Raw genomic sequence first — 25,798 nt, 5'->3', positions numbered from 1 at the left:
AGGTTCGGCTTCCTCGAGGTCGCTTGTGTGGAGAGCTCGGTAAAAAGTGTACCCTCGAGCTGCCCTGTCGACCGCTTGGTTGCCTTCGACTCCCGCGTGTCCGGGCGTCCATACTATGGTATGTTTTATTGGTTCTTCTTCTTCTCTGCCTTGTTTGGGTCGGTCCCCAGAGCGGAGTATGCGGAGCGCTCTGTGGCCTATTCTGCCTAACATGAATTTTCGGCACGCCGTTTAAGAGTCGGTTAGTATTGTTAAGGATCGCTTAGTCCGGTAGCCCTCCGCTGCCGCTAGAGCGACGGCCACTTCTTCACCCTCGTCTACCGTGCAGTCCCTTTAGCGACGCGCTGATGATTTCCCGCATGTCCGAGTTTATCACTGCCGCTACCGCGTTGGGGTTGTTTTGTCCCGTCCTTATGGAGCATGTGGCTGCGTCCACATACATCGTTGTTGCCTGGGGGCTAGCGATTTTTGGGCGTACTCGGCTCTCGCCTTTCTACGTTCTTCGTGTAGGTTGGGGTCCATGTTCTTGGGGATGGGGTCACTCTAATTGTGCCCCTAATTCCGTCCGGGATAGTCGCGGTTCGCTGGATTTCTTGTATTCGTTCGTTGCATCCCAACTTCTGCAGAAGCTCCCTGCCAGACGAAGTCTGCTGTAGTCTCTGCAACTGGGCGACGCGTTGTGCCTCTCTCAGGTCTTCAAAGTTGTTATGAAGTCCTAGTGTTAAAGCTTCTCTGTGGATGTGCGTTGCGGTAGATGGAGTGCTGTTTGTATGCTTTGCGTATAATCGCATCAATCTGTTGGATTTCGCTTTTGATTGGGTTGTAGTATGGAAGACTGTAGGTGACTCGGCTGATCACCAAGCTCCTGACCAGCTTCAGCATGTCTTCTTCTCGCATGCCCGAGCGTTTTTGGAGACGCGCGTGATCATGCGGGCAACTTGTAGTGTGGAAGCTTTGAGTAGAGCAAGTGCATGTGTACACCGTTGGTTTGATTGTATCCACTTGCCCAAGATTATTATGAGTGTTTTCTCTGGTATGGGTTTTCCTTCCAGGTAGATGTTGAGCCTAAGCTAGTCGCTGTTCGGGACTGTGCGGTTTTGTTTCGCTCTTCAGACTCTGAGCAGTTCTAATTTTTCGGTGGAGCATGCTAGCCCTCTCGCTTTTACGTAGTTCTCTACGCAGGTCGCGGCCTCCTGTAGTCTTTCTTCCTTTTCTTTTAGTGAGCCTGTATTTGTCCAGATGGTGATGTCGTCGGCATACATGGCATGGTGTATTCCTTTGACTTCCTTAAGTTGTTATGCAAGGCTGATCATTTCAACGTTAAAAAGCGTAGGTGAGATGACCAAGCCTTGGGGAGTTCCCTTGTTAGGGGTGTGGAACTTCTCCGAACGGAGTTCTCCCAGCCCTATCGTCACTGTTCTGAGAGGAAAGCTTTGACGTAACCGAAGACCCTCCTGCCGCAGTTCAGGTCGTCAAGGCCTGTCAGGATGGCTCCGTGGCTTACGTTGTCAAAAGCTCCTTTGATATCCAGTGCCATTATTACGTTCTCTCCGTCCCTAGGGACGTTACTCAGAACTGCTTCTTTGATTTGTAGAAGTACGTCTTTGACTTGTAGAAGTTACGGAGCGAGAGAGCCTCTGCGGGAATCGCATGCGCAGTGCATCAAAATGGGTCCTGCATAAAACGCCGGTGCACTGTGATGCGTTCAGCGTAAGGATAGGTGGGTTCGATGCGGTGCCTGCCGTAAAGACCGCCAGTCGCTCGACCACGAACGGAGCCAGGGAGATGCAGCTTATCGCTTTCGAACAGTGTTAACCTGAGCTAGCCCACCAGCGCAGTAGCAAGCTGTCTCACATATCCCTGTTGACGCACGAACCGCGCCGTACGGGAAGGGATAAAAGAGGGAGTTAAAAAGAAAGGAAGACAAAAACTCCGTAGCAGAGGGCTTCAGAATAAAAATTGAAAATTACTTCCTGAGGAAAGGAAATGGAGCACTACCTGTCTCACCTATCTCAATGGACGCCTCAACTACGCCGTAAAGGAAGGGATAAGGGAGAGACTAGGAGAAGGAAGAAAGAGGTGCCGTAGTGGAGGGCTCCATGATAATTTCGGCCAGCTGCGGATCTTTAACGTGCACTCACATCGCGCAGCACACCGGCCCCCGGCGTTTCGCTTCCATCGAAACGCGGCCGCCGCGCTCTGGTTCAACCCCAGGTGCTCCGGATCAGTAGCCGAGCACCTAACCACTGAGCCACAGCGGCGGGTTTTCAACTGCGTGCTCGATATGGTCGCTATTGTGCAGGGCCCCGGCAGGGGCAAGCCAGTCTGGAACGTGCGCGATCTGCGCTGCCTCGTACTCAGAGGCGCTTATAAGTTGTGTCGAACAGTGTGTGCTTGAATGGCGACACGAGGGAAGAGATTTCGCAGGCCTAATTGCGAACTTCGGTGGTTGGTGCCGTGCCCTGTGACCAGTATCACACTCCTCTATCCGCACCTTCAATTGATTATCCATAACCATTCCTCTAACCTCTTTCCCGTACCTCTCTCTGTTCGTCCTGCATGGTCCCGCCCAGCATGGTCCCGACCACATACTGCTGAGCTGCTCATTACGACATGAGTCCGGCCGCCAGCAACACTTGGTGTCCCTTGGGCCCACCATCTAATGCTCCTTGTGGACTCTCGCTTAAGGAGTCAGCCACCCCCGGAAGACTCCGAACTTCAACTTGAAGACACCCGGGTCCCGTTGAATCGACCAATTTTTGGCGCCAATAAAGTTTTTCTCTCTCTTTCTTAATGAGTCAAACTATTTTAGGGCCGAGCCCGTAGTATCTTAATCTGACTTGCGGCGTAGATCTAACAATACCGTCAGCTTCGGATCGTGAGGGAGAGTGAAGTTTTATTTACTTCAAGGGATTTCACAATTTCAAAGTAAACAACATATTTTCTATGAGCTACATAAGATTTTAAAAGCATTTGAAATTTGAAAAGGAAAAAATAAAAATTGGCTTTGAGCAAAGGAAATGCCGCAGTAACTGTCTCACATATGTCGCCGGACACCCGAATCGCGCTTTAAGAAAAGGGATAAAGGAGCGAGTGAAAGAAGAAAAGAAGAGGTGCCCTTGTGGAGGGCTTCTGAATAAAAATTGAAAATTATATTTTTGAGGAAAGGAAATGACGCAGTAACTGTCTCACATAAATCCGTGGATACCCGATCCATGCCATCGTAATGGAGTTAGTGAAAGAAGAAAGGAAGGGAAAGTGCCGTAGTAGAGGGCTTCGGACTTAGTAGTGGTGGTTGTGGTTTATTAAAATATATATAAAATGGAAGGATAAGATTTTTGCTAGCCCCGGCATCTGCCATCGATACTAAAGCACCTGAGCTGGGGCAGCGGAAATAAAGGATAGCAGACAGAATAAGAAATGAAATGAATGTGGCGATGGGGGACAGGAAGAGAGGATATATGGTTAGAGGTAATATACACAATCTATTTACATAATAAGAAATGTGTGCAGGTTTCGATTAGTAATCGGAATAAAAATTCAAAAGTGGTTTTCGAGGAAAGTAAATGGCGCATTAACTCTCACATTTCGGTGGACGCCCCAACTGCGGCATGAGAGAAGGGATAAAGGAGGGACAAGAAAAGGAAGAAAGAGGTGCCGTAGTGGACGGCTCCGTAAAATGTCGACCACCTGGGGATCTTCAACGTGAACAGACTGCTGTCGCGGGAGCTTCGCTCGTTGCAGTTGCGACAGGCTAATCAGATTTCCAGGCTGGCTTTTGCGTGAAAGGTGCTCGTAGTGACTGTGAAAAACCTCCTTGTGGTGAAATCTGTGCACTTGGTGACTTCAAGTGAGTGTTACACGTGCCATCCTGCTTTGCGTCCGGCTCCACAAGTAGCAATAGAAAAGAGGCCGCTGATAACTTTTTCGCATGACCTCACGATGACAGCCACTTAATAAATGGGCGCAGATACTACGGTCAAATTCCGCGAGGGAGAAGGAAGAGAAAGGTCCAAGCACTGGAGGCAGAACTCCTCAGAAGTTGCAGCCAAGGAAATCAAAGAGCACTGGACGATCTCCTTCCTTTGCAGCGCCTGGGGTTCCTGTCATCAGCACACGGCATGACAGTGCACAGCTCGATGTTTGTACACTAAAACAGTGCTGTCGTTACATCTAATGGCGTAAAGTGCTATAACCGACGAAAAAAACATAGTGAGAAACTAAAGTGCTTGGATTGCATGAAACACACGAAACGTAACAGTAGAAGCGCTCCTCGTTTATTATCATGTTATTTTCAACCTTATCGTGTGTACCGTAGTGCCGTGCAGCTATGGGTGTGGCGCTGCCTGCCGTTACGGAGGTGTAGCATACGACGCGCGAAATGTGTAGAAAAGGACGACTGCAGCGCCGTTAGTTCCAGCGATGCCCACAATGGGCACGCAAACAAGCGTCAGGTGTCGGAAGCTGCGGAACTGAAATTGTGCGCATTGAATCTTGACCGCATTCTTCATCCTTGTCGAATACTCTTCGGCTTCTAAATCATTTTTCAGCCTCACTTGAAAACAAGAATTTTGTGCTAGCACAAAAAAACCACGGCGTACATCGCAATGGTAAACCAGGAACTGCAAGCATCCCTTCTTTCCTCTGTTTTCGCCTCTTACTTACTAGAACTCTCACAGAAATCTTTGTATACTTTCGATCTGCTTCTCTTGCTCTTTCTTCTCCATCTTCATGTTTAAAGCGAAAACTTTACTGGCCGCAGGTTGAGCAGTTTCGCGCGATTCCTAGAGAGCCGTGCTGCGCATGCGCGAGGAGCAGTGAGGACACATGGCGCATTTCTCTCCCTCGCTCCCTAGTCACAACTGCGCATGCGCCACTAGTAGCACCGAGCCACAGAACGCACCTTGTCTCAAAATGCAAATTTCGATTTATACTTTTCTCTATCTTCTTTCCCTCCCTCTTTTATTCCTTCCTTCACGACGTGGTTCGGGTGTCCATGGAGATATGGAAGACGGTTACTGCGCATTGCGCGCTCGCCGCGCCACATGGCATGACGTCACATCGCGCGGCTCGCCGCCGCCGCTGTTTGGTATGACGTCACACCACGTTCCTCATCGCTGCGCTCGCCTCCGCTCGCTTCGCCAGCTGCGTTGCATGCCTGATAACCTGTCGGAGTGAAAAGGAGAGCTCGTGTGCGCCCCAACCACAGTTGTGTCGCCTTTAATGCGACAACAACATAGCTAGACAATCAGACTAACCTGGACTTGCAATCAAGATTAACCAAGGTTAATCATGCTGTGCCTTAGCATTCGCTATGTATATCCTGGCATAGCCGAGCTAAGCCACTAAGCCGCAGCGTTCACTGGGTGACCAACCTCCCGCGATCAACCATTAATTTAATCGTCACCTGCAAGGGTAGGCGCGTTGCCTATCTAGTGTGCGGAGCGCACTCAAGGTTACAGGTCAAGCCGCGCCTACTTACCCGATACAGAGCAGCTTTCGCTCTCTAACTAGATTCAGCAGTAGTTGAACCGCAGCTCATTTTTTTGTTAACCTGGAATGAAGGACGTTCTCACATAAAAAAAAAACCTCCTATCGTGGCCAGGCAGAAGCCCGCAGACATCGCCGACACAAAGTTCCGCGAAGTAGACGTGAAATGAATGCCAGTACTGGATTTAATCGCGAGCTAGCACCCGAAATATGTTGGACATGTTCTCTTGCGCGCGCGCAAAACAAACCGGAAGTAGAAGAAAAAAATGTCTCGAGGTCTCCCTACTCCTCGAGTCAATCCCTCATCGTGCTTATGTCCATTAACCCCGATGATATCATCATCATCATCATCATCATCATCTCGAGTCGGCTGCTCGAGCTCTCTATGCTCGAGCGGCACGAGACATCGAACGCAGGCCATCTTTTCTTTACAGCCGTTCCTTCATGAGGCACCACCAAGCTAAGTGCGTGCACACTGTCCATCCCGACTAGTCCGCTGCTTAACTCCATCAGAGTGGTTCTGGACTCGAACTCGCGATGCAGGACGATCTTAGCCAAGGAACTGACCGCTGCTGTGAGAGCGAGAGCTACCGGTACATCGCAAAATGTGCCGCGCTTCCATCTGGGCAGCCATCGGACGCCGATCTCGCAAAGTGCTTTGTCGCCTCGGGGCCACGCAGGACCAGTACCATCGGAGCAACCTGTGCCGCGCGGCCATCTGGGCAGCCACCGGACGCCGAGCTCGAAAAGCGCTTCGTTGCCTCGGGTCCACACAGGACCAGTACCATCGGAGCAACCTGTGCCGCGCGGCCATCTGGGCAGCCACCGGACGCCCAGCTCGAAAAGCGCTTCGTTGCCTCGGGGCCACGGAGCACCACTACCATCGGAGAAACCTGTGCTGCGCTTCCTTCTGGGCAGCCACCGGACGCCGAGCTCGCAAAGCGCTTCGTCGCCTCGGGGCCACACAAGAGCAGTACCTACGGAGCAACCTGTGCCGCACTTCCATCTGGGCAGCCACCGGACGCCGAGCTCGCCAAGCGCTTCGTCGCCTCGTGGCCATGCAGCACCAATGGAAGACAAGACGCTGGTGACTACCACGACCACCTCCGTGGCAAAGGCGAAGAGATTTAAGCTCCGAGAAGCGCCTGCGCAGAAATGCACGCAGCCGGTCACAGCCGTCAGCCTTCCCCCACTACCTGCAGGGTGAGTTTTCTTCTAAGCTTTCTCTCTCCCGAGTGGCCTTGATGAACTTGCGGGATATTCCTCTGAGCTGCTTCTCCAAACCCTGTATTCATTGCCTACGGTCAGGGCGCGTGTTAAGCTTCAGGCGGGCGACATGAAAGTCCCACCAGGTCGTTCAGGCGGACGGCATGCAGGTCCCACCAGCTCTAGTTCAGAAGTATTCATTTGCCCAAATCTCGATATTCATATTCGCTTGTAGGCGTCATCTTGCCTCTCTGATTGGTTCTCAGGTGTGTGAATCAGTGCCATTGTTTGCGTCACTCGCTGTCATTTAAGACGCTCGTTTTGCGTCGGCGTGAAATTGATGTGGCGTCGAAAATAGATTTTTAGCAGCACTATTTTTGGTGCCCCGCTCGTAATTATTTATGATTGTGATGAGCAAAAGAAGCTACAGCCGTAGGATGAGAACAACTGAGCTCGACTTGCCAATTTGAGGAAAGCAGCTGCATACTGGAAATGGCCGCTTCCTGTAGTTTGAACGGCTGCCATAAACACGAGATACGCTCGTATTATGGAGTGATGTCAATCTGACCTTCCACCATGTATGCAATGTGTCGCCAATAACAATAATTGCTTTTGGGGAAAGGAAATGGCGCAGTATATGTCTCGTATATCGTTGGACACCTGAACCAAGGCGTAAGGGAAGGAGTAAAGGAGGGAGTGAGAGAAGAAAGGAAGAAAGAGGTGCCGTAGGGGAGGGCTCCGGAATAATTTCGACCACTTGCGGATCGTTAACGTGAAATGACATCGAACAGCAGACGGGCGCCTTAGCGTTTCGCCTCCATCGAAACTCAGCTGCCGCGACCGGGGTCGAACCCCGGAACTCCGGATCAGTAGCCGAGCGCCCTGACCACTGAGCCACCACGGCGGGTGGCGGGGTGTGTCCAAAATTGGTTTTGGGGGAAACGAAATTTTTACCCGCCGAGGTGGCTCAGTGGTTATGGCGCTCGACTACTGATCCGGAGTTCCCGGGTTCGAACCCGACCGCGGCAGTTGCGTTTTTATGGAGGAAAAATGCTAAGGCGCCCGTGTGCTCTGCGATGTCAGTGCACGTTAAAGAATCCCAGGTGGTCGAAATTATTCCGGAGCCCTCCACTACGGGACCTCTTTCTTCCTTTCTTCTTTCACTCCCTCCTTTATCCGTTCCCATACGGCGCGGTTCAGAGGTCGGTCGATATGCGAGACAGATACTGCGCCATTTCCTTTCCCGAAAAACCAAATATTATTATTATAATTATTATTATTATTATTATTGCACTAAATTGCGCAGTATCTGTCACTTATAGGGGGACATCTGAACCGCGCCGTAAGGAAAGGGATAAAGGAGTAAGTGAAAAAAGAAAGGAAGAAAGAGGTGCCATAATGGGGGCTCCAAAATAATTTCGTCCACCTGGGGATCTTTAATGTGCACTGACATCGCACAGCACACGGGCGCCTTAGCGCTTCGTCTCCATCCCAGCGCAGTCGCCGCAGTCGAGTTCGAAATCTAGAGCTGCGAATTCGCCGCCATAATTTCGCCCTGCCACAAAGTACTCAAATCATGCAAAGGAGTGAAAGAAACGCTGATTTACACGGCGTTAGGCCGCCGCAGTTTAACAGGTATTTATGTGATTTCAAAACTAAGCTTATAAAAGTCTTGTTTTCATTGCACAATGCAATACAACGGTGTCATAAGGGCTCATCTGAAATGTGCAGCGTTTAGAGCATTAATAGCGAGAGCTTAAATGTGCAGCCGCATAAGGGGGCTAGCTGCGCTCTCGTTGCAAACCCATCGCTCGCATCGGTCTTTGCGGTTAATCTAATGTGGCAATGGCGGCGCCGGCAGTGCGTGTTGCTGATTTTTGCTGCTTGTTGCATTTATTCGTCGTTTATTAAACCCTTATTATCCCTATGATCGTTTGTGATCCCGATATAAGACGGGCATTCAGCGCGTCAGATACAGTGAAAGAGAGGGAAGAAAGGGCTGCAAAGGGAGACGGAGACCGCAGCTGTCATCCGTTGTTTTCAGACCAATTAGTGATCAGTAATGTGGCCCATCAGCTCGGTGCCTTGCAATGGCGCATGCGTGACGTCAGCTCATTCTACTTTTCGACGAGGACAATGACGCTGCATGAACAGAACCATAGCCCTTAGAACTAACGCGGGAAAAAAATTATTCGTGACTGCTGAGTTTGAAACATCAACAATGGTGCCATGCGCTCACAGTTCCCAAATCCAGAATATTCCTGGCCAACTAGTGGCCTGTGCGAGAATACCAAGTCAGCCATGCTAACGCGCGCTACTTTATCGTTACTCGTACAGTTTGAAACGCTGTCTCAATTCTCTACTATTCTTGATACCTACAAGTGAAGGACAAAAAAAACAGAGAAAAGCGGTCGTCGAAGGGGTTTTGCGGTGCCCCATTTAGTGTGCCTTCTCGATGGAAAGTCCTCACAGTACTGTCTTGTTGCATCTCAGGAAGCAAGACGATGCCTCCCGGAGAGCACTAACAACTAAAAACTTGATCACAGGAAGAAAAAAACGTATGCCCCGCCGCGGTGGCTCAGTGGTTAGGGCGCTCGACTACTGATCCGGAGTTGCCGGGTTCGAGCCCGACCGCGGCGGCTGCGTTTTTATGGAGGAAAAACGCTAAGGCGCCCGTGTGCTGTGCGATGTCAGTGCAAGTTAAAGATCCCCAGGTGGTCGAAATTATTCCGGAGCCCTCCACTACGGCACCTCTCTCTTCCTTACTTCTTTCACTCCCTCCTTTACCCTTCCCTTACGGCGCGGTTCAGGTGTCCAACGATATATGAGACAGATACTGCGCCATTTCCTTTCCCCCAAAACCAATTATTATAAAAAAACGTCACTGTGGCCATGGTTGCTGATTCGAATCGGTTGTTTGGGGACGACTGCTATTTTCCTGGTTGTTATCAACTTACCTTCGGACCACTAGTTTAATGTCGCATAATTGTGGTGTTATCATCATTTCGTATTTTAGACGTGGCGTTACTGACAACTGAACTTGTCGTAGAGCATTATGCGCTTTATCTCCAGCTGTTTTTGTGGCAGTGTAATTGACGCTTGCCCTCGGTGGGTAAGCCATTAGGCTAAGGTTTAAGTGCGCTCGAGCTGCGAAAGTGCCAAGCTCAGCAAAGGCGAACGAGAAAGCGACGATGTAATTGAGGAGAACCAGATATTCATCTTGATTCCTCCACTTGATCCCATAGCAACGCTCGTCGCTGTGGTTACGAACACGCCGATAACGCAAGTGCCAGCTGCGTTCGTAAAGCACGGCGCCACGCTGCGCCAACCGCGTGGTGATTTTCGCCGCTCTGGTGGCGTCATTGCGCTGAACCTTTTCACTCGCTACCGAATGTCCATCTGTCGTGTATACGCCAAATTATTTATTCCTTACTTTTAGAGTTGCTGCTGATAGTGACAGCAGTTTTTATTTGCTTGATAATTTGCACTTCTAACAAAATCATTTTAGCAGTTAAGGCTCAGCTCGATCCTTTATTATAAATATGCAGTTGCAATTGTGAGAGCATATGTGATAACGCAGTAATGCCTGTTAGAGATGCACTAAACTCTATATACAAGTATCGACCAGCAGTTCCTTTTTTCCTTGTTTCTAAACATGAACCCATCGATCAGCAGTCTTTACAGATGCCAAATTCCATGTGCACGCCAGCTTTTATCTGTCTGTCTCCTTTCCCACTTTTAATGTATGCGTGTTTTTTTCTTGGCGTTTGCGAACCGTAATTCATTATGGCTTTCCGTTCACCTGAATTTTGTTCCACACGTGTTTTCGGGTGCAGCCAAAGACGCAACCCTCGCACCGCGTCTGCTGAGGAGCAAGACATTACCTTCCGCTTCACGCATCGTCACGTAAGCCAAGCTGCTGTCGCTAGGAGGGCGTCCGACCGAGGTATACAGTACTCCTTCCTCTGCCAGATGGTTGAGTAAGTAGTCTCAATAGCGCCTGGACACTGCTACAGATTGCGGTTGTCCGCAGCGTCACAGAGAAAGCACGCCACGAGGAATTCGCGTTAGCGTTGATGACACGCAGCTGCTCTGTCCGTGCATACACGCATCGTTGAACAATGACGCAGCAAAATGAATGCGTCTTACATGCAAGGCGTTCGGGACCCACTGGCAAATAATCCAACCGTATATCACTGTGGCAGCTGAAACAATGCGGATAATTTAGGCACAGGTATACGGGCGCTGTAACTGTGGACCAGACAGTGACTGCAGATCCGGACTATTAGATGCAACTTGGAGGGAAAGATTATTAGATCTAAGCTTACCGGCTCAACGCATTAATTAGTGAAAGCTGATTGGCACTGGCAGCCGAGCGGTCTGCAGTGGCAGGCCTCTTTTGACGTTTCACACGAGACAGCCCGTTTGGGCGCCTTTGTGGCTCGTGATGGCGCCTATACGCTCCGTGCATACTCGGATTTCTGCAGCAGCAGCCGGTAGTTATGAATCAAGCCTATCCCCGTTCACCAAACAACACAAGTGCACTGCACAGAAGCCAACTACACAAGAAACATATAGGTTGCGTGGCGAAGCTTTGACTGCAGGCGTGCAAAACTCAAAACGTTTTAAACGCGGCGGAGCCTCCTACCACGGTGTCAGTGGCTCTGTTGAAATCATGGAGAAGTCCGAATCGCTGCTCCCACACTTCTGAACAAATTTCATCTCCTTCGACTTCTTTTCGCCTTTTTTCCCCTATCACATATTTCCCAATGTGCAGAATAACTTGCGCAGTGTGCTTTCGAATCACGGGAACGGTTTTCTTGCAGAATGTTTACAAATCACGGAAATCACCACAGATTTTCGTGAAGTACTGCGCGCTTTGACTCCATGAGCCTGCGTTTTATGGGTGCATGCAAATGTGATACGGCTCTGTTCGCCTTCAAAAAGGCGGGTTTCTTGCGTCGTTTTGTGTGCCTCCTTTCTATTCTGTTGTAAATCTGGTGTACCAACTAGCCCATGCAAGATTTTTAATCGCCACAGAATTTGGCCATTTGAAAGCTGCTGAAAATCCGTGCTCATTCCCGTTTCTTACGTATGTAGCACACAGAGCAAACACCGTTGAAAACTTTCAGGGGCTTTATACGTTTCTCATTGCAAGGCTATTTTGCCGAGAGAAGTCTCAGGACTCTATCGAAGGGCCACTCAAGCGCGCGAACCTTTGAGCAGACCAGTGTAGATACCGTGGTTTGAGCGCGGCGCGACTTCTCTCTGCGGCGTATTTGACAGCGAAATAAGAAACTAACCAGCAATGATTCTTAAGGACTGGTCCCTCAATATCTTTCATTACTGGTCTTTCATACCTGACGTCAAGTAACACGCGCGCACAATACAAAGAATTAGCCAGCTATCCTCGCCCTGCGGCTGTAGTTGTGAACACGGGCCAGCCATTTCTAGATATTTCTTGTGGGTTCTTCTTTCGCTTAGGTATCGAAAGGGTTATGCGCGCAGTTTTCTGGGATGTGATCACGGCTGTCGTGCTGGAGTCGCAATTCCACACATTGGCGGAGCAGATTCCTGGAAGTCACGCCATAATAATGAAAGAAAACGACGGTCTAATTATATTTAAAGAAACGGAAAACAAGCACATTGGTCAACAGCTTACGTATCGCACTTATTCCTTTCGCTGCCACGGACACGCACACACATATTGAAGCTTGGACGGTCGTTCCCTTAGCAAGTGATGGGTGCGAAAGGCGTCGGTCTCCTTCCTCACTATACCCATCTTCCAGCGCTTGCCCTCTGAATTCCTCTGGGCATTCCATGGTGTTTCTAAAGGTAGGCTTAGCGCGGAACCGCGGGCATACAGTGAAAAAGACGACGATCGTTAAGGAGCGATCGGGAATATAGGCGGGTGGAAGGGAGAGTCCTCTGCACTGCGAGTGGAAATACGCATTCGAAGGGTAAGCACGTTTCTGAGAATACCTACTGTGACCAAGCGGACGCGCGTGGCCTGTGTTATTCGAAGCGCTCAAGGAACCAGGACGCATGCACCCTATGGGTTAGTGTACGTATACCGCTGTCCGTTGCACGTTTCTTTATGTCCGGTAAGGCGTAAGCGCACTTGCGCTCTTCACAGTATCTGCGCAGATGTCTTATACTCGCATACTATATAGCCGTGACTATCGTTTCGCGTGGCCACAAAGTGCTGCATCCGACACTGCGATAGGCGAATGCAGTTCTGTTGTCGCAGTGATGTTGTCGCCTTAGTTCTGTTGTCACTGAAGGAGCAGCCGTAATTTCTTAGGGTGCACGCCTTAATCTGACCGGAGCTATACCTAAGTGTCTTCCCTTTTGCATGACACCACGCAGGCATCACAGGTCACTAGCGGCCAATTTGCTGCTTTTAACGCGATTTCTAAGCGACTGCTGTCTTTGTCTCCCTGATTGATTCACCGCCCTCATTCTCTTTTTATCTCGACTACGCAGACGGCTGAACCTGAAAGTTTATGGGCGTACTGCGCGAGCTCGGCGTGTCCTGCTACGCCATGGAAAGGCGCGACGACAGTTTTGGTTTTGTTTTTCGATAGTTTTCGATATTTGTGAATTTGATGATGTAGTTGTAGATTGTGTTGCAAATTATTAAATCTAAAGAACGCATCAGTCGTTTCATCATTCCTTCAATAACATATAAGCACTCTTTGAGCTCTTATCTACGGGAGGAATGTTCACTCGTCAAAAGGGGTTCAAAGTGCAGATATAACTGAATTTTAATAAGAATTAGAGGAAAATGCATTGGGTTAATTCCCCACATATGCAGAAGGTCATTCTCTACATTCATAGATCCCTGGCAGTCCTCATGCCCCTCCTTGGACTGTGGTGCAGCGGTTGAGCGATGCGTCACTGCCCTGCGATGGCAGGTGTTCCAAGCGGCGGGCCTTGTGTGCGCCCCAGGTTGATCTTTCCGAACGACCAATCATCAATTTAACTGGCAGCTGCCACGATGGCCAGTTTTCTCACTATCCCGTGCCCAACTTGTGACGGCAGTGCAAGGTCACGTGAGCTAGCTGGCCTACCTGAATCCCGGGTCGCTCTCTGGGCACCACCTACCAGAGTCGTGCTCGTGATTTTCGCCCACAACGCCGACTACGACGCCGACAGCACAGACAACAGATTTTCTGAACAATGGGCCTTCAACGCTATCGCGTCATTACTTCGAGAGGCTACAAAAATGACTGAGTGCATCAATACATGGCTGTATCATCCGCAGGTCAGTAGAAAGAATGCATACGCTTTACGCCAAGAAATCGATGAATCCGTTTCTCTTGCTGCGCCTATGTCCATAAGTGTTAATCTTAACTTGCAGCGAATGCGTTGACGTGACACTTTCTCTGCTCTGGTAACATTGAAACAAACCTCGGCCCACCCAGGACTCGCCCTGACAGTTACAAGTCCGAAAGGACTATCCTGTAGGGACCAAAGCTAAATTGACAATGTTTACACGAATCAAAGACTAGACCTTGGCATTGCTAAAGGCCAGACCCGGTTCTGCGCATACGGTAAGGTCAAAGACAATCACTCGAAATTTTAGGTGTACTCAAGCGCTTCGAAGTTCTTGAATCGAATAAATGTTCCTAATCTCATTGAGCCTGGCTATCTTCGATTCAGGACGAAGCTAAATATTTGACAGTGGTCTAGACAGCACTCCAGTCTTGTTTAAATGATATGGAAAGCCAGTTAGCAGATAAGATTTCATTCTGCGTTGTATTCCTGATGCAGACGAAGCATGAAACTAGGAGAGAAAGCACTTGCTTCGTTTTCAAACGCACTCTGCAGCGAATCCATGCGAGTACCTAGGTATACAGTATGGTTTGGTTTGGTTTATGGAGGTTTAACGTACCAAAGCGACTCAGGCTATGAAAGACGCCGTAATGAAGGGCTGCGGGAATTTCGACCTCCTGGGGTTCTTTAACGTGCACTGACATCGCACAGTACATGGGCCTCTATGATTTCGCCTCCATCGAAATTCCACCACCGCGGCCGGGATCGAACCCGCGTCTTTCGGGCGGCAGCCGAGCGCCATAACCACTCAGCCACCGCGGCGGCTGGTATACAGGATGTTTTTTTTAATTTTAACAGATTTTTATTTAAAACCTGAATCATGCGCCGGTGCGCTCTCTTTAGGTGGATTGTACTGCAAGGCAGAAAATGTGCACATCATGTGAATCAGTAATTAGACGTTTAACTAACTTCAATTGGGTAATAAACTTTTTATTTTTATTTTAAGGGGAACGGTTGTATTGCGAAATTGATGGCCGTTAAAATCGAAGGTGACTTATTTTTAAATTTTGGCAATGTTTTTTGAAATATCGAACGCCAAAAATGCTAGCTTGAAAGCTTGTGGAGTTGGCTTTCCCGCGCTACCTAAATGTGAAATGGCGTCGCTGAGCGTCGTATCGCTGTCGAAACCAGGACAGCTACTCCTGCATCATCAAATACACAAAACAAGTCTGTATTTGATGAGCAAGAAGTGCGAGAGGCGCCATTTTTGTGATATGCAATACGGGAAAGCCAGCTCAACGACCTTTCAAAAGCATATTTATGAGATTAGATATCTAACACCATTTTTCCTATTAAGAAAATAAACGCAGATCACCTTCGGTGTTGACGGCCATCAGTTGCAGAAAATAATCGTGCCCCCTAATTTATAAAATAAAAAGGTTATTAGTAATTTCAGTTACTTCATCGTTTACTTATTAATTCATATCAGGTACACATTGTGCGCTTTGCTGCGCTGTGCTGCCCAGCTCAATATAAAACATCGACATATCTCTCGCAGTCGTTAAAATATAAATCTGTAAAGGTAAAAATCACCCCGTTGAACGAGCCAATCGACCTTGCACTTTTTCACCAACAAATTGTTGCCCTATTATCAAAATTTCCTCTTTCGAATACAAGGCGAACGTATTTGACCTCCGTGCTTAGCTAATAAGCGAGAAAATTTTCATGTCGGCGCACTTTTTCCCCAGTCACGCATCTGGCACGCAAGAAACATCGTTATTGGGGAAAACCGACCTTAGTAATCAAGGTCCCGCATTCTACATAGCATGCTGGTCGTTAATAGCACCTGCTACGTCTTCAATCCTGAAACTCATACCTTTAAGAAACTGCGAGACCAACCCTCTGCGAAAGTGCACAGAACATTCCCCTTCCCCTAGCCTCAACGGATATCTCAGTGAGCGAAGAAGCAGGAAACCTACAGCATGACACGTGGGCAAGTGCGCTGCCTTTACCGCAGTCGCGCAAAGCCATTCTGTTAGGTGGCGCAACCAGTGTGCGGCTGACATCACAGTAACAGAAACCAGAAATCTGGCTTCATTACAACCTGCCTAGATAACAGTAAGGTATTTGATCAATTGTCCCAGCTTGCAGTTGAGCAGTGCGATCACAACGTGCGATCAGTCATTGGTGTCGTGTCAGCTTTATCTAAAAACCAATCAGTCATGTCACATTAGACCTCAAGGTGACCTTAAAACCATTTTATGCTATCGACCTCCAGATTACTCTTTGAACTTCGCATCAGAGCTGCATAATGTGTTTAACTATGTTATCTGACTTCCAGCAGCGCCCATATCGTTTCAAGGCAATGTTAACTTTCCTGACCTCCCTTGGTCTTCAGATGTAACTGCTAAAACATTATCTTCGTTGCAGGACAGTATGTTCTTGAACCTCTGTTCGCTCTTTTTGCCATTTCTCAGTTGCCAACGCAAATTTAGTATTAACTTCCCATCCGGATCTGTTTTCAAACTTGACCTACTTGGCCGGCCTAAGGGACCGCTTGCTAATTTCGTTTAGCGTCGGCATTCAAACTAACGTAGCTGACAAAGATGTCAAGCAAATACGTGATTGCAACAGCGATGACTCGCAGGCCACCACAGAAGAACATTCTTCATTTCTCTCTGTATTTCCAAGAGATTTTGATATCGCAGCCACAGAAACTATCTTCAGCATTTTCATTGTAAAAGTTTACGATCGGAAAAATAGATTCCTTTACGCGCCATTACACCTTATATAAAAGAATTTTGGCACAACGCACGCATAAAAAGGCTTCCTAATATAGAAACACGTTTTTCCGAAGCTGTCTTCCTGCAGCATTCCTTTTAACACATGTTCGCAAAAAATCCCCGCAAATTTTGGCGAATCTTGAATCATTCAGTTCAACCGTCAGATAAAAACGGTATCTAACAGTAGTATCTTTCAGATAAAAACGGTATCTGAAAGTGGCATGCCCCAGTAATGAGTGGCATGCCAGAAAATCACATTAATGGCCGATATTCCCGCTACACTTATCTTGACCGTATTCGTTTTCTTTGCCTTTCTTACCCTTTCTGCAATGTTGCCTGGACAACTGGCAATTTGTTCTAGCGCTAACAATCACGGAACTCGACGTAAAGGTAAGCGAAGAAATGAAAGCACCCAGTATTTCCTCCACAATCTCCTTCTTCCCGGAGCTCCCGCTGAAACAAAAGAAGTGTTGTTGTTGTTGTTGTTGCTCTTGCTGAGCAGCAGCAGCAGCAGCAGCAGCAGCAGCAGCAGCAGCAGCAGCGGCAGCGGCAGCGGCAGCGGCAGCGGCGGCAGCGGCGGCGGCGGTGGTGGCGGCGGCGGCGGCGGCGGCAGCAGCGGCAGCAGCAGCGGCAGCAGCGGCGGCAGCAGTGGCAGCAGCGGCGGCAGCAGCGGCAGCGGCGGCGGCAGCGGCGGCAGCGGCGGCGGCGGCGGCGGCAGCAGCGGCGGCGGCGGCAGCGGCGGCGGCAGCAGCGGCAGCAGCGGCGGCAGCGGCGGCAGCAGCGGCAGCGGGAGCGGCGGCGGCGGCGGCGGCGGCAGCGGCAGCGGTGGCGGCGGCGGCGGCGGCAGCGGCAGCAGCAGCGGCAGCGGCGGCGGCGGCAGCGGCGGCAGCAGCGGCGGCGGCGGCGGCGGCAGCAACAGCGGCGGCGGCGGCGGCGGCAGCAGCGGCAGCAGCAGCGGCAGCAGCGGCAGCGGCAGCGGCAGCAGCGGCAGCGGCAGCAGCAGCGGCAGCAGCGGCAGCGGCAGCAGCAGTGGCGGCGGCGGCGGCGGCGGCGGCAGCGGCAGCAGCGGCAGCAGCAGCGGCAGCAGCAGCGGCGGCGGCGGCAGCAGCGGCGGCAGCAGCGGCGGCGGCGGCGGCGGCAGCAGCAGCGGCAGCAGCGGCAGCAGCAGCAGCAGCAGCAGCAGCAGCAGCAGCAGCAGCAGCAGCCCACCGGTGTCACCCTAAACCGTGCATCTGCCAAAGTATTTATTCATTACTATTGTACTTGGTGTGTGTGTGTGTGTGTGTGTGCGTGTGTGTGTGTGTGTGTTATGGGGTCACCCTAAACCGTGCATCTGCTAAATACTATTACTAATGTACTTGTTGCGGAGATCCTGATGCTAGGTGTGTGTGTGTGTGAGTGTGTGTGTGTGTGTGTGTGTGTTATGGGGTCACCCTAAACCGTGTATCTGCCAAAGTATTTATTCATTACTATTGTACTTGGCGCGGAGATACCTGATGCTAGGTGTGTGTGTGTGTGTGTGTGTGTTATGGGGTCACCCTAAACCGTGTATCTGCCAAAGTATTTATTCATTACTATTGTACTTGGCGCGGAGATACCTGATGCTAGGTGTGTGTGTGTGTGTGTGTGTTATGGGGGCACCCTAAACCGTGCATCTGCTAAATACTATTACTATTGTACTTTTTGCGGAGATACCTGATGCTAGGGGTGTGTGTGTGTGTGTGTGTGTGTGTATGTGTGTGCGTGTGTGTGTGTGTGTGTTATGGGGTCACCCTAAACCGTGCATCTGCCAAAGTATTTATTCATTACTATTGTTCTTGGCGCGGAGATACCTGATGCTAGGTGTGTGTGTGTGTGTGTGTGTGTGTGTGTGTGTGTGTGTGTGTGTGTGTGTGTGTGTGTGTGTGTGTGTGTGTGTGTGTGTGTGTGTGTGTGTGTGTGTGTGTGTGTGTGTGTGTGTGTGTGTGTGTGTGTGTGTGTGTGTGTGTGTGTGTGTGTGTGTGTGTGTGTGTGTGTGTGTGTGTGTGTGTGTGTGTGTGTGTGTGTTATGGGGTCACTGCGTCCACCCGGCGCAGGGTCGGATGAAATAGGCAACGGCAGGGCACGCTAGGAAATAGTTTATTATCCTAACGCGAGGTAAAGCGCACTGCGGTAGAATGTTCTATCCGTAAAATAGATGTTCAGCAGCTCACCAGGTCGCTGACGTCGTCTGGCGTTTGTGTTCGGGGGGCCGGCGGGCAGCGAAAGGGGTCCGTGGGGCACTTAGGTCAGGTCGGGCAGTGAGAGTCGCTTCACGCCGCGCGTTCCCCCTTTTATCCCCTCGGTCATTGCCTCCCTAGCAGCAAATCGTGGCCGTCAAGCTTAGGCATGCCGACCTTTCCGCAGAAGGCAGCGCGCTGCCGTGACGTCACGTCAGTGCTGTGGCGGAAATGAGCAGAGTCGCAGGGGTGCCTTCTCTCAACAACCCTGGTGGTCAGCGCGCCGGTGTAAGTCACTGTCGCCGCTGGCGCGGGGGACGATGAGGGGATACCAGTGTATCCCACATCCTCCCCTCCTTAAGAAGCCTCCCGTATACAGAAACAGGGCAACATTACTTAGTCTTCTCCGCCATCCAGGGATCGAGGTTCGATGTTCTTCGGCTTCCGCAGGTGCATCAGTTGACTGTCGTGCCACGTCCCTGCCGATCAGCTGCTTCGCCCCAAAGGCTTGGCCTCCCGCTCGATGGCGCTCGGCATCTTGGTCCCCGTCTCGGCCTTCCGAGTGCGCGCGGCTGCGCCGTTCCGCTTGATTTTGGACGACCGCCTGCTTAGGGCTGGCTGCGATGGTCCATGGCTGCGTCGCCCTACTGGGTCAGGGGGCTTCAGAGGCCAGGGCTGCGGCGCTTCTATGCATGGTTGAAGCCGCGGTCGGGCTGCCCTGGCATACCTGCTCAGCAGGGAATGGCCCAGGGTTGCGGTGGTAATGGGGCCCGCGGCAGGCGGTGGCGTGCAGTCGGCAGGTGGGCAGATGCGATCCGATGTGGCATGTAGCCGGGGTGGCCAGGGTGGCGACTGCTGGTCGCGGGCGGGGTGTAGCGTCGGGCCTTGGGCGCGGCGCGTTGCCGAAGCTGTATGGTGGCTGGTAGTTGGTAGTGGAACGGTGTCGTTCTGATGTGTCCTGCTTCTTTTCCATCTGCGCTTAAAAAGGTCAACACAGATGTAGCCAACTCCCGCAGCGCGTGCTACGTGGCTGTTCGACCCTCAAGAGAGTCATGAGGGTTAACGCAAGCCAGTCTTGCGTGACATTGATCGGCGTGAGCGGCCCGTACGTTCATGCATCTAACGAGACTGCCTGCCGGCTCGCGCCCTCGCTCTAGGCTGCGCAGGCAGATTCTGTTTCTGGCTAGGGCGCAAGTTATAGCGGGACGCGAGGTTCGCCGGCTGATAGCAGCGCTCGTTATCCGAGTGCGGCGCGGGTCGGGCTGTGTCCTCAACCCACTCATCTCGCTGCACGTAGCGTTTCAGGTCGCATACGTGCACCGGTCCGCCTGTCGGTTTCGACCGCAAGTCCTCGAGCCTGTAAACGAGCGAGGAAAGTTTCTCTCGCACGCGGAACGGCCCGATCCATTTCGGCGCCAACGATGCCGCAAACTGTTTGCTAGCGTCGCTGAGAACGTGCTGGCGTCGAAGCACCAGATCGCCCACTTCGTAGTGAACATCCCGGTGCGAGCGGTCGTACTGTGCTTTTTGCTGCGCCCTGGCAGTGCCCAAGTTGCGGCGAGCCTTGCGTAAGGCCTCCGTTATCTTAGCACGCAGCTGTGTCGCGTACTTAGCTCGTGCTGACGAAGCGACTGGCGTCTTCCTGCCGTCCGATAGAATCCGGTCCTTCGGATTTAGCAGCTCTCTACCCAGATTGAGAGAAGACGGTGCATACCCCGTCGAGCGGTTAACGGTCGAACGCAAAGCAAACGCGATCTCCGGCAGATAGGAGTCCCAATTTCTGTGCCTCTCAGAGTACGCGACAAGCAAGTGCTTAATGTTGGGACTAACTCGTTCCGTGGGGTTCGACTGAGCTTGATAGGTGGTCGTTTTATTGTGCTTATTTGCTGAGTTCAGCGCACGAATCAACGAACACCTTCGCAGTGAAGTAAGACGCGTTGTCCGTTATCAGCTGCTCTGGGAAACCGAACCTGGTGAATACGTCCATCAGCTTCTCCATGATCACTTGTGCCGTCAGCTATCAAAGGGGGAAAAGTTCAACCCACTTACTGAAGTGATCCGTGACCACCAGCAAGACCTTGTTCCTACTCGGTGTCATAGGATACGGTCCCATGATGTCGCACGCCGCGATTTGCCAGGGAGTCTGGCTGTTAATCGGGTGCATGAGGCCGGGTGGTCGTCCGCCTCGGGGCTTCACACTTTGGCACACATGGCACGAGCGGGCGTAGCGTATTATGTCCCTTTTCATGCAAAGCCAGGTAGCAAAGCGACACAACTTAGTGTAAGTCTTGGGGCCGCTTGCATGCCCAGCGATGCATGAGTCGTGAAAGTAGCGTAACAGTGCCGCTCTCAATACTCGCGGTATCACCACCTTGAACGCCTCGTTTGTGTCGTTATCGGAGGACATATACCTCAGCAGGACGCCGTCGGAATCCAGCAGATACGAATCCATCGCGCTCACAGCACTACCAGCTGTTTCCGAGCGCTCCGCACCGACAGCAAAACCAGCTGTCTCCGTGTGCGGGCCGGCCCTGCTGCACGGCTCCCGAAGCCCGTCGAACAACTTTCGACAAAACGGATCCTTCTGCTGAGCTTCGAGCAGCTCCTTTCTGCTGAACACGATCCCCACGGAACTCGCGTAGTCAACGTGGTTCACGCTCTCGCCCTGGATCAACGGTTGGTCCGCGTTCCTTACATGGGCTACGGCTCGGGTCTGTCCCTCACTCTCTCCGGCTGTCGGGCGGTCAGTCGCGTGACCTTTCTCGCACTGGAAAGGCGCTCGCGAGAGTGCGTCAGCCACAGCGTTGTTTTTCCCTTTGCGGTAGTGCACGGTGAAGTCGTAACGCTGCAGCAACAGAGACCAACGCGCTAGGCGGCCGCTCGGCTCGCTGAGTCGTCTCAGTCAGGTGAGCGCCATGTGATCCGTCTCGATCACAAATGCCACCCATCGACGTAGTAATCGAACTTACGCAGAGCAAAAACTATCGCGAGGCTTTCCTTCTCTGTCACCGAGTAGTTTCTCTCTGCCGGCGTCAACGAACGGCTCGCGAAAGCTACCGGACGGAGAACGCCTTCATACTCCTGAAGCAACACTGCTCCTAAGCCCAGGTCGCTTGCGTCGGTTTGAATCACAGACTCCCTGTTCAGGTCGGGTAGCTGCAACTCAGCCGTGTCAGCGAGCAATTTGGTGAGGTTGCGCAGTGCATCCTCTTACTCGTCACCCCAACTCCAGCGCTCGCCTTTCTTCAAAAGCTTTGTCAAAGGTGCCTGCAGCACTGCGCAATCTGGGATGAACTGGCGATAAAAGTTCCCCATTCCCAGGAAGCGCCTGGGACCGGTTATATCTATGGGCGACGGAAACATAAGCAAAGCCTCAAGCTTATCATAGCACGGCAGAATGCAGCCTCTGTCGATCGTGAACCCCAACAGTGTTATTCGGGTCGTGGCGATCTGTGCCTTCTTCGGGTTCAAAGTGATTCCCACGGATCAGCCTCTCAAGGACGTCCCTCAAGTGGCGCAGGTGTTCCTCGAACGTTTTCGAGTACACCACGATGTCGTCTACGTACGTGAGCGCATGTTGCCAATTCGCATCTCCCAGAACACGGTCCATTAGGCGCTGATAAGTAGCGGGTGCTCCTACCAAGCCAAAGGACATTCTCTTGAACTGAAAAAGGCCTCTGTGACAAGTGAAAGCAGTTTTCACCTTGTCCCGTGCATTCATTTCAACCTGAAAGTATCCGCGGCGAACATCGAGCGTTGTGAAGTACTTCGCCCCTCCGAAGTTGGACACTAGGGAAGAAATGGTTGGTAGAGGGTACGCGTCTTTCCTCGTAACCTCATTCAGTTTGCGGTAGCCCACGCAAAGTCGATATGTATCGTCTTTCTTTGGAGCCAAGACTACGGGGAAGCCCCAAGGGCTGTTAGTCCTCTCAACAACGCCAGTGTCGATAAGTTCGTCCAAAGCGCTGTCCAGTACTTTTCTCTTAGCCAAGATAATTGGTCTAGGATTGCGCCTCCAAGGCAGTGAGTGCGTCACCGTGTCCATTCGGTGCCTGACTAGGGTAGTGAGGCCCGGGCGGTCAGTGAATGTCGCGTTGTACTCGCAGAGGAGCGATGACAACAGTGCCTCCTCCCTCTCAGTCACGCTGTTCACTTCCGACAACAAGGGGTGCGCTGACCCTCCCTGCGCGGCAGAGCAGTATTCTACCGCGGCAACCTTCTCTCTGCCCTCTCCCTCAGCGGCGATGGTCCGCTCGCCTCCTTGATCTCGGGCTGGCGGGGTGGATTTATAACGGTCTCCCCCCGCTCGAGCCACGTTCGGAGTCTGAATGGTCTGCGACGCCGCTGGCGCTTTCGCGAAAGGCTTCAAGGCGCCTGAAGTGCGCTCCCTGTCACCTCCGCTGCTGATGTCTATCACAATACCTGTCTTGGCTAGGAAGTCTCGTCCAAGAATTACAGGAACGGATAAGCAGGGAAGCTGAACGAGGCGCTGTCGCCGCACGCGTCTTTCCCAGTGAACCACTATCCTAGCTGCACCGCTTTAATGCGCTCTGCCGCTCGCGAGGCGAAAAGTGGTATCGCACTCTCTCAGCCAGATTTTGTTCTGGCGGAGATGGTTTAACACCTCTTCACCGAACAAAGAAGCGCTTGCTCCTCTATCTAGTAACGCGGTGAATTTCATTCGAGCTATCGTTAGCTCAATGAACGGCGCTGACAGGTCAACAGAACTTCCTACGCGACATGCCAAATGCGCTAGCAAACCGGGGTTTCTGCGTACGCCGCGCGGGATCGAAGGTCGATCTCCGGAGGCTTTGGCCGTTTCCCGACCGTGTTTGGTCACGGGCGGGAGGGCGGCCACACTCGCGGGCGAAGTGCCCGGCTGGTCGCACCGGTAGCAACGGTTGCCCGGGCCCCGACGGGCTAGGCGCTGGTCGCCACGTTCCGGTCGGTCATCTCGAACTCGCGGCGTGGACGGTGGGGGGCCGTTCGTGCGGCCGCGTGTCGGCCTCGCGATCTCGCCTCGGTTCGTTCCGCTCTGCGGCAGCGTGTGCTGTTCGCAACGCGTAGCTGAATGGGTCCAAAGTGCGGTCGGACAACTCCCAACCCGTTGGAACACGCTCGTCCGCAAACCGTGCTGACGCTTCAGCTCTGGACGGACTGCGCGCTGAGCTACCATTCCACACGCAGCGCGGTTCAAGTGACAGCGTTGCGGGTGGGGGCGGCCGATACGCTCGCGCAGGGAGGATGTCTGCCTTGTAATGTCGCTGCTGCCTTGTAATGGTCTCTTGGGCCTCGTCAAGCTTTTGTGTAGCTTTTAGCCCAAGAGACCATCCAGTTGTCTTCTGGAAAATAAAGATGTAAAGATGTATGAATGCGCTTCGCCTCAGCAGCCAGCTCATCCAAATCTCTGAACCTGACTCCTCCCAGGTAGGCCGTGAAAGTCGGGTGCGCTTGTCTCGTGACACGCTTAACTTTCTCCGAGTTCATGGCGCGAGGGTCAGCGAGGCGATAAAGTTCGTCCATCGCTCGGACGTACTCTAACAGAGACTCGTCGGGGTGCTGGGTTCGGAGCACCAGCTCTCTCCTCAAACGCCACTAATAGTTTGCGGGAAGGAATTCGTCGCGGAAGCTTGCGCAAAACTCCTCCATTGTCCTCGCTCGGTTGCCGGCTAGTCGGTACCAGCGAGCCGCCTGCTCCGTCAAAGAAACAGGAACAACACGCGAGAGCATTTCGGCGTCTATCGCCGATCCTTGTCACTTGCTGATAATGCAGCAGACGGTCGAGGTACTCATTTGCTCCCGTAGTGTCGTGGTACCCCGTGTAGGTAGGCAAGTCTATCCTAACACGTGGTGACAGGCCCGGGTCTTGCAAATTGGTTTGCAAAATACCCGCTAGACTGCATAACCTGCATTGCGTTCTGCAAGAGCAACTCGTATGATTGCGGACTAACACCCCTGAGTTCGGCGCAGCCGCTGATGCCGTCGAATGATGAGGCCTAGCTGCCTCATTGTTCGCGCCGCGGAGCGGCGAGGTGGCCGATGTGGAGCCCTCCATGCCAGGCCTAAGTCCTACCAACGTGTCAGGGAATTTTCCTCGGCTATTCCGCGTGGAACGCCCAAGATTCACATATTCAATCCCTTCTAACGGCGCGTCAAGTAGGGAGCCCTGATTATGTGCCGCTGGCTCCGACAGCATTTGTTTATGCTGTCGGAGCCAGCAAGACACTCCTGCAAGACACTCCTGTCGGCTGTCATCCTTGGTTAGGGGGACGGTAGTCGTTCGCTCGAACAAAGGTCACTGCTCGATTGTATAGTTCGCCCCACGTTCGGGCGACAAGACATGGGGTCACTCTGCGTCCAGCCAGCGGGGAAGGCGAGCTTCTGTGCCAGCTACACGCAGGAGTTATTCAAGTACGCAACACGTTTCCTCAACCCGTGGCGCAGAGTCGCAGCCACGGCAGGTTCGGACGAAATAGGCAAAGGTAGGGCACGTTAGGAAATAGTTTATTATCCTAACGCGAGGTAAAGCGCACCGCGGAAGAATGTTCCATCCGTAAAATAGATCTTCAGCAGCTCACCAGGTCGTTGACGTCGTCTGGCGTTGGTGTTCGGGGGGCCGGCGGGCAGCGAAAGGGGTCCGTGGGGCACTTATGTAAGGTCCGGCAGCGAGAGTGTCGCTTCCCGCCGCGCGTTCCCCCTTTTATCCCCTCGGTCATTGCCTCCCTCGCAGCAAATCGTTGCCGTCAAGCTTAGGCATGCCACCCTCTCCTCAGAAGGCAGCGCGCTGCCGTGACGTCACGTCAGTGCTGGGGCGGAAATGAGCAGATCAGAGGGGTGCCTTCT

The 25,798-nt window shown here is 52.0% G+C and overlaps 1 protein-coding gene across 1 annotated transcript in view; it reads left to right on the top strand.

Annotated features, from left to right (window-relative positions):
* LOC144120044 (uncharacterized) overlaps positions 1-25,798 on the top strand; it is a 92,342-nt gene that overhangs the window by 588 nt on the left and 65,956 nt on the right. Inside the window, exons 2-3 of the mRNA XM_077652519.1 lie at positions 6,171-6,693; positions 10,533-10,676. Coding sequence (XP_077508645.1) covers positions 6,171-6,693; positions 10,533-10,676 — 667 coding nt within the window. The remainder of the gene's footprint in view (positions 1-6,170; positions 6,694-10,532; positions 10,677-25,798) is intronic.

This window comes from Amblyomma americanum, chromosome 1 (genome assembly GCF_052857255.1).
Source record: "Amblyomma americanum isolate KBUSLIRL-KWMA chromosome 1, ASM5285725v1, whole genome shotgun sequence".
NCBI classification, from domain to species: domain Eukaryota; kingdom Metazoa; phylum Arthropoda; class Arachnida; order Ixodida; family Ixodidae; genus Amblyomma; species Amblyomma americanum.
This window is presented reverse-complemented; position numbering and strand designations above follow the sequence as displayed.